This window comes from Triturus cristatus, chromosome 7, assembly GCF_964204655.1.
Source record: "Triturus cristatus chromosome 7, aTriCri1.1, whole genome shotgun sequence".
Classification (NCBI taxonomy): Eukaryota; Metazoa; Chordata; class Amphibia; order Caudata; family Salamandridae; genus Triturus; species Triturus cristatus.
In genome coordinates this window covers 1167246144-1167258828 of record NC_140590.1, presented here as the reverse complement: position 1 = coordinate 1167258828, position 12685 = coordinate 1167246144, and the positions used below count along the sequence as shown (strand labels likewise).

General features: G+C 45.6%; 1 protein-coding gene across 3 annotated transcripts in view; it reads right to left on the bottom strand.

Annotated features, from left to right (window-relative positions):
- FBRS (fibrosin) overlaps positions 1–12685 on the bottom strand; it is a 460820-nt gene that overhangs the window by 239567 nt on the left and 208568 nt on the right. For all 3 annotated transcript variants that reach the window (XM_085618447.1, XM_085618449.1, XM_085618448.1), the window contains exons 5-6: positions 10209–10238; positions 3924–3972 (exon numbers count right to left, since the gene is read on the bottom strand). In XM_085618447.1, the coding sequence (XP_085474573.1) occupies positions 3924–3972; positions 10209–10238 (79 nt within the window). The remainder of the gene's footprint in view (positions 1–3923; positions 3973–10208; positions 10239–12685) is intronic.

Sequence of the window (12685 nt, the reverse complement as noted above, 5' to 3'; positions counted from 1 at the left end):
AGTCCGGTGCCTGTGGTTTGTCAGACGTAATAGTCGGTCTTGCTCCCCTTGGGAACCCCTGAGGGGTGACATCAAGTAGATTACCATGTGGATGTGGAGGAGAGGGTGAAGATGGTGGAGGAGAGGTTGAAGGTGGTGGAGGAGAGGTTGAAGGTGGTGGAGGAGAGGTTGAAGGTGGTGGAGGAGAGGGTGAAGGTGGTGGAGGAGAGGGTGAAGGTGGTAGAGGAGAGGGTGAAGGTGGTAGAGGAGAGGGTGAAGGTGGTAGAGGAGAGGGTGAAGGTGGTAGAGGAGAGGGTGAAGGTGGTAGAGGAGAGGGTGAAGGTGGTAGAGGAAGAGGGCTAGACGGTAGTAGTGGTGAAGGAGGAAGTGAAGGGCTGGATGCTTTGCATTAGTCTTTGTTTTTTTGTGTGGCATAAGCTGATCAATTACTTCCCCAAAGGAGAGTTGTCGCTTGTGTGGCTGTGGAGCCGGGATCACTGCTTTAGCCAGGATATGCCCTGTAGGGTGAATATGTATTTGCTTTTTGCTTGCCGTCAAGTTTCTCCTCCATCCTATGGAGGATTGGCTCTACAGAGTAGAAAGAGTCTTCTGCGCGATCTTTGGAATTTTCGGTGCAGAGATGTTTTCTTTTCAGTACCAGTTGGTACTGAAGGGGCTGGAGCCTAAGATGGTCGGTTTGGGTCGAGGGTTTCAGCAAGCGTTTGAGCAGAGCTGGAGGGTCCAAAGCTGATTTTCGGTGTCGACCATGGCCTGAGGGCAGTGGTGGCCCAGGAGCTTCCTGCTCAATCAGCCAGAATGTTTTTTAGGTAGGACGACAGAGTTGTCTGTACTCACGGTACACTGACCAAGAGTCTGTCTCGGTATCTGAATGGGAGTCCCTGATAGAGAAGGCCTCTTCTTCTGCAGCAGAGGCCTCAAAGATCTCTTCTTCCTGTTCAACAAATTGAGCCAAGGTGTCCGATTCCTCACGGAAGTCCAACCGCTGAATTTCTCTGCAGCCTACTTTGATCCAGAAGAGTTTTCTTTGACCGAAAGATTTACTAGCCTCACCGTCTTCTTCCCGGTGGTCAGGGGACAGGCAGAGGTTGCAGACCGGAGTTGTTTGGTTCGTGGGTACTTGGAATGGCACCTGGTGCAAAAATAGAAGAGAGTCTGTTGCATCAGCAGTGCATTGTAGATGAAGCCGTATGGAGAGAAGCTAAGCCCCAAAGGGAGAGGCCCAGCTGTCCGCAATCGAAGCATGTTGGACTGATGGGCGATGGTTTTCTTCAATCGAAACGCTGCGGGTGATAACCCGTTCGAGAAACAATACAGACTAGGGTACGGGTGAAAAATTACCAACCAAAAGGAGTCCGAAATGGTCTCGAGTAGGAGCAATAGAGCACACAACCTAACCTCGATGGCAGAAAGAAAACAAATCGGACTTGAGTCGATGCCCAAGCGCAGTATTCCCCAAGAGGAGAAAGAAGTCACTATCTCGTGACTCGAAACACTTCGATGAAAAACTGCACATATCCGGAGCAAACACTAGATGGTGGAAGTATGCAAAGCATGTGTAGCTACACATGCCTCGAATACAAAGGGTACAGACTTTGTGCTGGTCTGAGTATGTGTATTTAGCCCCGCATTGATAGTATTTCCTAAAACAAAAAAGTGTCTCTCCTTTTTCCCCTTCTAGCACCTGGAACTGAACATTTTTCTAGGCGGACCCTGGAAGGAGGCTTTGGAATAGAAGCTGGTCGGAACGAAGTGGTCACTGGAAAACCTGGATCTGACAGCTGACTATGTCAAAGCGAAATTGATTTGTCGAGTTGAACCCGCTACAAATCATTTCGGCGTAAGCGGGAAATGAAGATGCACGGAGCTCTGGCACAGTCCATCCGAAGATGACGGGAAAAATGCAAATAAATTAATCCAACAATGGAGTCACTGAATATGCGCATTCTCTTCAAGAGAAAACTCTCCGTCACGTTAGCAATAAAAAAACTTCTTCCAGAAAAACTATTTGGGAAGTCAGAGCCCAACACTAGATGGCAGGAATGTGCACAGCATATGTACCTGCAGCCAACACATGCCACGTATATTAAGTTTCACCAACTGACTCGAGACTCCATTGTGTGGGCAATCTGAAAAGGGGTACATCCTTTATGGGCAACAGAAACCTGCGGTAAGGGCTTCTGCAGGGGACTAACTTAGAAGAAAACTATTTCCTGTAAAAGTAGTTTTGCAGCTTTAAGAATTTTCTGTATTCACATGCTGTGCATTACTCTGTCATCTACTGGTTGGGCCCAGAATTCTTCTGTTAGTCTTTTTTTTTGCTGCTGCGCAGCATCGATCATTTGTTGTCTGGGTCCTTCCCCTGTAACAACAGACTCCTGCCCTGAACGCCTCTTTGTTCAGCTGCCATCTTCAGTTTTTTTTTCTTTACGACTTTTTGTTGCAGCTTCCTTGACGTTGTCCACCATTGCGATGTAATGCCTTGTCTTCCGTGCTCATTTCCAGGGAGCTGGTTGGGTCGCACGTGAAACAAGAGTGGCTTTAAAGAGCCAATGAATTATCCCCAAAATGGTGTCCCTATGCGGTTCTGAAGATCTCAATGGTTAAAGCAACAGTCAAGGCTAACCCCAATCAATCCCAGGTGGGACTTGTGCCAGCAGTGGGTGACCCATCCACAGGAAACTTTTGGCCTTGATGGACATATAGACTTTATAGAAAAGAGACTATTTGAGCTCAGTAGAAAGAGCTTGCTCATTATTTCCTTAAAACGTCTTGAAAACCTTCGGGACTAGTTGATCCTCATCTCCCCATCCCAGTTACATGTTAGCCATGTGACTGCCACCCCCCCCAAAAAAAAAAAACTGGGTCTGACTCTTGCATAGCTTTAAAGCTATTTGCAAGTTATTCCCAAGTTCAGAAACAACCCAAAAAACGGTCCAGACGATAAAGGCCTACGGCATTGTTTGCTTCAGTCAATCTTACTGGAAATTCAGATGGGCCCAGGCATTTGGGAAAATCTCACCAGCCATATCATGGGATGTTTTAGTTGTGGTTCTGAAATAACCTCAAAGAAACGATCAATGGGGCCAAGTGGTACCATGAAGACAAAGTGAACGGATCAACCTATTTTTTTAAAAGGGCATTTAATGATGGAGGGATTAGGTCTTGTAGATCTGCAATAATCAAGGGTTTGGACTCAACGGATTCCCATTTAAACTGTGAGGTGATGACATTTTTGATACGTATGAACAGAATACTGATTATTGAAAATGGACACAAAAAAAATCACCATGTCATTGATTGTGTAGTGTTTGCAAGTATCAGAAAATGTCAAGTCCCTCAGTTATGAACTGATAAGTGGTAGCAGAAATTGCACTATTGACTCCAAAATTGGGACTGAAATAAGTAGTAATGGAAGCTCAGTTTCTCGGCAAATACAAATTGGACCATGTATTTTGGTTTTAATATGTTAGGTAAGGTTCTTAGATTGGTTTTTAAAGTATTCTGTCTTGTTTCTATTTAGAAAGTCAGTAACACTGTATATTCTCTCATGAAATAACCTTTTAATAATGTTCTTATGAAATCTTTTGCTAACAATTTTAAGACAGAGGGTACTAAGTATTTTCGATATTTTATGTTTTTTAATAAACAATAAAAGACTTCACTTTCAACATATGTTCAGGCTTGTCCAAAGACCTATGTGGAACAACTTAAGTAACGCTCTGTTTTTTGTTGCAAGAAATCACTCTTCCAAAGCAGCATCTTGCTACTTGAAAGATGCACCACCTACATCCCAAAGATCCAAACAAATATTCTCCATATTTACACCTCCACCAGAAAATTAATTTCTCCTGTAAAAGCATTGGGCACATTATAGTGCAGTCCACACAGACAAACCCACATTTCAGACCAAGCTCAAAACTAACCTTTGCTAGCTGATATAATGAATGATGATTCAAGGCCATCACAAGACACCTGCAGGGGGGGAAAGATAAAAAATAAGTAGTGCAAAGACAATGATGTTATTACCTGTTCATTTATCAACTGTATTCACAAAAAACAAGTTACTTATCTAAGGTAACACTCTTTCTGGTACAGACTATCTGAAAAACCCTCACCTTTTGAATACTTCTCCAGGTGTCAGACCGAATCCTGAAACTCTGCACTGACATTTCTTTTCCCGAAATGACGTGCAGTCAATATAGGTGCCTCTCTCGCGCGCTGACAGCAGTTGCTTTCGAGGCTGCCCGCACCCACAAAAGCAGTGCTCAAACAGTAAGTTAGTTTTAGAAGGTGCGCAGACTCAAGTTGGGAACTTTTTAATAGAGTCCAAATCACAAAACGGAGAAGATGGGAGGATTGGTGAGGAATATGTGACAGTGTTACCGAAAGTAAGCAATTTGTTCTTCTGAGAGACGTTCAACTCCATATTCCTCACCTTTGGAATAGAAACCAAGGAAATACCTATTCGGAGGTGGAGCTGTGAGTTGGATTGAACCAAAATGTTCTGCAGGACCAAGTGGGCGAAATGTCAATATCGGCAAACCTGGCTGTCCAGACAGTAGTGCTTTGTGAACATATGGAGGAATGCCCAAGTAGCCGCCTGACAAATGCCCAGAAAACTTTGTGCCAACACCGTTGTAGCAGCCTTGGCGAATTGAGCCCTTAACTCTTCCAGGGACTGATTCTTGGCCAATGTGTAGAAAATCTTGATGCAGAGCAGGATCCAGCAAGAGATGGCCTTTTTGCACAGCCCTTCATCATTCCCAGAACCACACAAAGAACGGATTGCCCACTTAGTGGTCTCTGGTACCATCAATGTAAAAGCCCAGTGCTTTTTTGGAGATCTACGAGATGGAGTTCCCACTCCAACTTATAGGAGGGAGGCAGAGTATAGAATGCGGGTAAGGTGATGGTTTGACAGACGTGGAACAGTGTCACTACCTTTGGAGGAAATGATGCCAGAGTTCCCAGAGCCAGTTTGCCTGGGAAGAAGGTGGCATATGGCGGGTTGACACAAAGAGCTTGGACCTCACTCACCCACATTGTCAATGTTATGGTAATGAGGAACATTGTCTTGAGGGCGAGATGCTGCAAAGGACAGGAAATATGTGAGGATCAGGTTAAGATCACACCGTGGCACGCCAAAGGGGGAAAGAGAAAACAAATGCTGAGTTATTTAAAAAACTGAGGGCTTGTCTAGCAACTGTATTAAGGACAAAAGAGCCGACAGTAATCCTTTGACCATGCCCGAAGCAAAACATTGCCAGTCGAGGGATAGAACAAATAGATATAATCATATAGCTTTGGCAGGTCAGGATCAATGTGGCGTGTGCCACACCAAGCCAAAGATTTATCCCAAAGACAGGTGTGTAGAGTTTGTCAACAGACGCAGGGCTGCCAAGATGACATCGAAACCCTCCAGAGGAAGGGCAAAGGTGGTCAGTTGTCGCTGCATGCAAGCATCAAGATTGCAACGGCCTGGCTACAGGACCAGACCGCATTGCTGCTGCAGCAGATCCTCCAGGAAGGTCAGCTGTATTTAAGGACAGATGCTCAGGTCCAAGATCTCTGGATACCATACTCTTGTTCCTCATCTGGAGCCACTAGGATAACTTGGGCCCTATCGGTCCTGATCTTCAGAACTCTGAGTAGGAGAGGTATTTGATGAAGGCATACAGGGGTCTTGAGTTCCACCAAAGGTGAACAATCTCTCCTAGTGAGAGACGCATTGTAAAAACCAACACAGAATTGCTAACTGAGGGTGTTTTATGCAGAGGAAAAGAGATCGAGGCAAGATTCTACTCATTCGCAAAAGAGGGCTTGTGCCACCTCAAGGTTTAACTGCCACTCATGACCTACTACGCATTTAAAGCTACATTTGTCCAGCCTGGCATTCAAAGATCCTGCCAGGTGGGTAACCACCTGAATAAACCGTGATGTTCCAGTCTTTTCCATACACATAGCACCTGCTGGGACAGGGTTCACGACCCAACCCAGCACAGCCTGTTGCTGCACCACATAGTGGCGTTGTCCGTAAGCACCTGCACCAGCGGGGCTCCCCATGATTGAAGTAAGGAAAACTCAACGTCGGGTGGATAGCCCTCAGCTCCAGAAGGTTGTTGTGAGTCAATTCCCTTGGAGACCAGAGGACTCACCCCCACTTCTAAGAGGTGGCCTACTCAACCAAGAAGCAATGCGAGGAGTAGGGACAGGGTTCTACTGCCGACCCAATCGTGGTCCAGCAACCACCATTGAAGGTCATTTGCAGCCTCCTCCAAAATCTGGACAGGACCTGAGAGTTCCTGTAGATATTAGGCCCACTTAAATTTCAGTACCCTCTGCAGAGCGAGCATGCACCACCTGTCGCGCTTGACCACCAGGATACAAGAGGCCATCAGTACCAGCAGCCTCAGAGGGGACCTCACTCAGATCTCAGACAGAGGCTGAAACATCCTGCATCCTGATCATAGCTTTAATATCCTGATATCTTTCCAGAGGAAAGGCAAGGAACTAAACCTTGTCCTGAATGGCTCCAATAAAGGGGAGCATCTGAGAAGGAGTCAGGTGTGACTTGGCTATGTTGATAGTGAACCCCAAAGAAGTCAGGAGGTGTGCTGTCGTTTGGAGATGGGTCACAACTGCCTGGGACAAGCCCACCTCAACAGCCAGTCATCAAGGTAGAGGGAAGATTGGGACCCCCCCTGACCTCCCAAGGTGTGGTATCACCACTGCCATTACTTTCGTGAACACCAGAAGGGGACTGGTGAAGACCAAGGGAAATCACAACAAACTGAAAATACTCCTTCCCACCACAAAACCAATGTAGCACCGGTGGAACAGCAAGACAGAAATAGAGTAAATAAGTGTGATGTAGGTCCATCATCCTGTCTCGAGGGAAGACAAAACCTGGGCCAGAGTGAGCATTCAAATGTTATCCTCTGAGGAAGGTGTTTAAAGGGCCAACGTCTAAAATAGGATGAAGGCCTCCGACCTTCCCTGGGACCAGAAAATAGTGAAATAACAACCGCAACCCACTTTTGATGCAGAGACCCTTTTGATAGCCCCTTACGCCAAAAGCTTTTTACATCCTGAAACAAGATGACCAGATGGTCCTCAGTCAGTTGTTCAGGGGATGGTGGAGCAGCTAGGAAGGGTAGGGCATACCCCTCTGAACAGTTTGCAGGACCCACCTATCTGATATTACTGGCTGCCAACCGAGTAAAAATTGTTGGTTCTCGTCTCCAAACAGCTAGCTGTGCTCCACTAATGACATACTAAAGGTACTTAGCAAGTGGAGCCGTGGGGGAGGGGGTAGACTAACTGGCACGCTGTCCCTGACCAAAGGATCGGTGGGTGCCACAGCCTCGCCCATGAAAAAGTTGGGAGCCCTGATGAGGCTGAAGTGGCTGTTTTTATGGGGTACCCCTGGAAGAGCTGCAGAAAGATTGAAAAGAATGATGCAGTAGGCATGGCGGAGCAGACAAGCCCAAGGAGCATGCTGCTACCCTGTTTTTGAGACGCTCCATGGAGAAGTCTGCTTTATCCCCAAAAAGGCAAGTCCTATTCAAGGGCATGTCCATAAGGGACCACTGAACCAACTAGAGAAACCTGTAGATCACATCCAGGCATTGTGATAGATAGTGACACTAATTTGCAAATGACCCAACCTATAGAACATGTGGTGTCCAGGCCACAACGGATGGTAAATTTAGCAGCGTTGCGGCCATCTTGTATGGCTGTGGCCATTACAGCACAAATGTCTGCAGGGATGACGGGAAGTACTCCAGCTACACAGAATCTAGAGTGTGGAAATAGTGGTCAAAAAGGCAACTGGCATTCACCGACCAGAGAACAGAACTTGTGGGGAAAACTACCCTATTGCCAAAGGTCTCTATTTTTATTTTGACTCGCTATCCTGCAGAGTAGTTTGTAAGGCATTCAGATTTGTCATGCTGCTGGAAGCTTGCACCACCAAGCTCTCGGGTATAGGGAGCAAGCAGTCAGGAAATTAACAAAAAAGAGGGGTTGACCGGAGCAAGGTTTGGCCCAGGCCCCTAACAGGATGTCATGGAGGGCCTCATTAAAGCGCAACAGGGGTTCAGTATTGGTCTGTCTCGTTAGAGAACTTCCGTTAGAACATTAGTTTTGACCTCCAAGGTAGGGAGCTGAAAGTAGAGAACCTGAGCCACCCTCCGCATAACCATTGCGAAGGAGGCACTTTCCTCAGTAGCAGGGCCTGGAGGTAAGAATAGACCTGTGCTTGGACAGGTGTTGCTGCCACTGGCATCCTGGAGGTCCTCATACCAATTTTCTTCATGGCAGAGTTGTCCAAATGTGTCTACCGCATCAAGTTCATTACCGGAGTCCATTTCAAATAATGAATAAAGCGTAAGAGGCCTGTCTTGCGGAACTGGGATGTTAAGCTGCTCAGGAAGAGAGGGCAAAAGTTTTGGTTATATGGGCACCAAGGTTGGCCCCGGTCAGGATGGCACAGACTGAGTCAGGTTGTGCCTCATCCATCGGCATCAATGGAGTCGACGTTAACGACCCAGGGACCAAACTGGAGCTGGAAGAGGATTAGGCAAAGGTGCCGGTAGAGAATGTGATGAGTTCAGAGGATCCAACTGGCACACCAAGCTGCCGGCGGTATACCTGGAGCACTAAAGAGCTGGAAGGGATCCAAAGATCAGCATGGCCTCGCGGATATTACCTCAGTGTTGCAAATGGCACCGTAAACTCAGATTGTGCTGGGACAAGTTGCAGGATTGACTCAGAGGTCAACAGACCTCAGGAGCAAGACTGAGAGGTAGGACAATGCCCTCGCACCTCAAGTTGGGAGAGTAGGGGTAGAGTCCTGCTTGGAAGTTTCGTGTTTTTCCTTTGAACTAGCCAAGGATTTGGAGTCCACCGATCAAACTCAGGACAGGGTTCTGGACCTGGTAAGTATCAGACACCGAACTTTGGACTTGGACCGGTCACGACACCTGAACTTTCGATATTTGGCAACAGAGCTTCGCCTCGTGGTCTAAAATGGCCTTTGGATTCACTGTCGTGAGCAGACCAGAAGCACCAGAATCAAACCAGATGGGGACCCTTCACAGACATTCGGTTAAGCCAATGCCTAGAATGTATAAACTCGGTCGTAGGAGCCGACTTCCTTTACACCGTGGATTTTTGAATTTTGAAGTAAACTGGTCTTGAAAAGACAAGGAGATAGCTCAGAATAGAAGCTGGTGGCTTGAAAGAAAAGAATGAACAAACTTGTGTGGCAGTATACTGGCACTGCACATCATTTCCTGAGCAGCAGTGTAGAGCCCCTCAGCGCCACCTGGCGGTGCACAGAGGTACAGCTCAAATGTTTCAGGATCGAGTCAGACGCCTGGGGAAGTACTGAAAAGATGATGAATCTGCAGTGAAAAGGAAAAATAAAGCACACACACGCCAACAGGTATGTCAAGTGGGGTTGAGTGTGGCTACAATAACCTGGACTTTACCGGGTCAAGCCCTGGTGCACGGAACTTAGCCTAGGCACCCGTGGGTGGGAAAGCCAAACCTTGTAGAGCTAGGTCTCAGCCCTAGTTTACATAACACATGAAATGTTCAGGTTATGTGGGCTTGCAGCCATCAATGGCCAACAGCACGATGTGCGCAGCTTAAAGACAGAGTGCAATGACATAAGTTACTCAACTTGAAGGAAGAAATACTTGAAGGGTTAAAACATAAAAAGACTTTACAACAAGCAACAAATTTGGGCTGCATCCTATTACGAAAACGAGAAGCTGGTTCTCATCTACAGCAGTCAGCACAAAAAAAGGGACAAGGCAAGTAAACATCTGCTGAGAGATAGGGGCATGCTGCATATTATGTATGTATATCTAACCTCTGTACCTAGCTTTCAATTTAAAAACAGCAGAAGTACAGTCTCTAGGAGGCTTAGATGTCACAGATTGTGAACAGGAAACATAGTATCTTAAATACGATCAGTGAGGGTACCAAAAAATGTAATCCATACAGACTGATAAACTCAAATAGGGATGTCAGAGTCAAACAAATGTAACCTAGAAATGACCCAAGGTGGTATAATTACGCAGGATTCGGTGCTCTCAGCATGAATTCTAGCTTGTCTGTTTACCACCATAGACTAATAATGAGAGTTTGGTGCCATCCAGTTTTGCCCTTTGTGTCATGCACAAATAAACAGTCTTTACCTTGCCATCCGAGTCGCTCTCTGTGTCGCACTGAAAGAAAAAAAAGGCAAGATTGATTACCTCAGAGACAAACATCAACAAGATAAAATTCTAAGACACTCAATCTAGTATTTAATGAATTTCAACCAGGTCACAGCACTTGCTGTGCTCACCACAAGAACATCAAGCATCACCACATCATATATGGATATTAGCCATAGGGTTTCTACATTAGGAGGAAGAAAAAGCAACTTCCCTTTAATGACCGCTCTAAAGTATTGGTACTTTTCATAGATCCATGCGCATGAACCATTTCCCATCATCAGTCTGATCTTCAAAGGTACTTTTTAACTAGCAGCATATTAACAGGCATTCACTACTATGTCATTACAATGTGCAGTACTACCCATTCATGACATTGTTTACCTGAACTTCGATCAGGTGAACATGTGCTGAACGGCACTGTGTATCAATGTGCTCACCCTCTATAAAACTACCCCTCCCCCCAAGAAATCTGACAGAACACAGCACATACACCCAGTACTGGCAATAATCCCTGTAGATGGTTAGCAGTGTTCACACTGCACACAAATTAACAAAACACATTAGAAAGAGCATATACATTTCAACCAAAACAGGCTCGATGAACCACAATGAGGCCCTAATGGTTTTCTAACAATATTGCCATTTGCTTTACTCACATACTACACGCCAGGCAAGGTGCAAGCCAACTACCCCAAAGACGACAATCATTTTGACACGGTTTTTGCCTCTTTGTTGGTTTCATTGCGCTCCTGAAATTATAGAATTGAGCAGCAAATAGGCACCTCCCCTGAATGTAGATGTCAGTTTCCTGGTGACTCTTTCCAAGCTCTCGGATTCATTTAATTTAATTTCGGATGCAGAGCATAAAGCAATTGGAGGTACCAGTGTGTAGATATCTAATTTGGGACCTTTTTGGATGGTAAAAAGGGCCCACTTAACAGAATGGGGAGGTGGTAGTACAGTGAGGAATCTGTGGTCGTACAACGAATCCACCAGAAAGAGCATTAATATAGGGAAGTAACTTTCTCCTGAAGGATACTGCCAACCAAAGTTCAATCATCTTTAGAATACTCACAAAAGCAGTACCTCCCAAGTTGGAGGGTCTGTGGAGTGGGCTCAGAGTATCAAACAGCCCTGCAGGAAAGAACTGTGCAAAATGTACTTCCCATTGAACCTGGCTGTCAAGGCAACAATGCTTTCTGAACATGTCCACCGATAACTAGGTCGTGGGCTAAAATACCAAGAATCCGAAATACTCATAGCAAAGCGATGGTATCAGCCTTGGCCCAGAGAAAATGCGGTCTCAGCCCTTCTAGAGGCTGCTTCTTGGCCAAATTATAGAGGACATCTTGATGGCGGATGGCTCCCTGCATTAAACTACCTTGACAAAGTACTTTTCCAAACAGTCTTCCCTTTCTTTGCCCCAGAGAACATCACAAAAGCTGATCAACCTATGGTCTTTGGTACAAGAGATGTACAAGTTTAAAGCTATTTTGGGGTCCAACCAATGGAGTCTCTTCTTTCTGGTAGTGGGACAGAGCTAAGAAAACTGGAATGGTGATGCTTTGCTCTAGGAAGCTGGCTCTGTATAAACTATCCCAAAGTGAGGTATAGTGTGCACAGTGTCCAGTGGATCCCCAAAGGTAGGCAGAAGTTAAAGTAGATAGTACCTTACTCTCTATTTGAAGTAGTGTGGGCGAGCAATGAGGCTTTATCAGAGGGTAGTGTTAAGCATTTATTGTACACACTCAGGCAAGAAATTATTTCACACACTCAAGGACTGAACTCTGACCAATTTATTTTGTATACAAGTATTTGTCTTATTTCTAGAACCAAGCCAGGCCTGGTACAGGTAAGTGAAATTATACTTTGCAGAAACAATACAGTTTGTATGTACTTTGTTTTGGTTACAGGCAAATCAATTGTAAAGTAACAGTTGAAATTACTGTACATGTATTTTGTAATTACCGTATGGGTATTTGCAATATCACTTTTTAGGTCACTTTTCTTACTCTGTGGTATGCTAGATAGCGCACTGGGACACTTCCTGGATTAAAGTTAAGTTAGTTTTTCTTGAAAAATAGTTTTCTTGGGTTCTCATACAATTTTTCCAACTTCACACCTAGAAACTTTTTCACAGAAAAGCAGTCAATGCAGTCCTATGAGAGAAAATCAGGTTATCGGTTTTAAGGTTAGTACTCGGTCTCAGCAGTGGGTTTTCCCAGGGTCAAAGATGCACTCTCAAAGCACTCTCGGCAGCACTAGGGGGGCCAGGTGCAAAGTTCTGAGGCCCGATGTTATCCAGTGGGGGATAGGGGGCATTTGGTTCGTGGTTGCTCACGAGCAGGCCACAAGGTTGAGGGAGCAAAGCTTCTGGACTTAAGATCAGGGCAAAGGTGGGGTTCAAGTTAGCACCCAAGGTTTACCCATAGCGGCACTAGGGCGACCAGGTG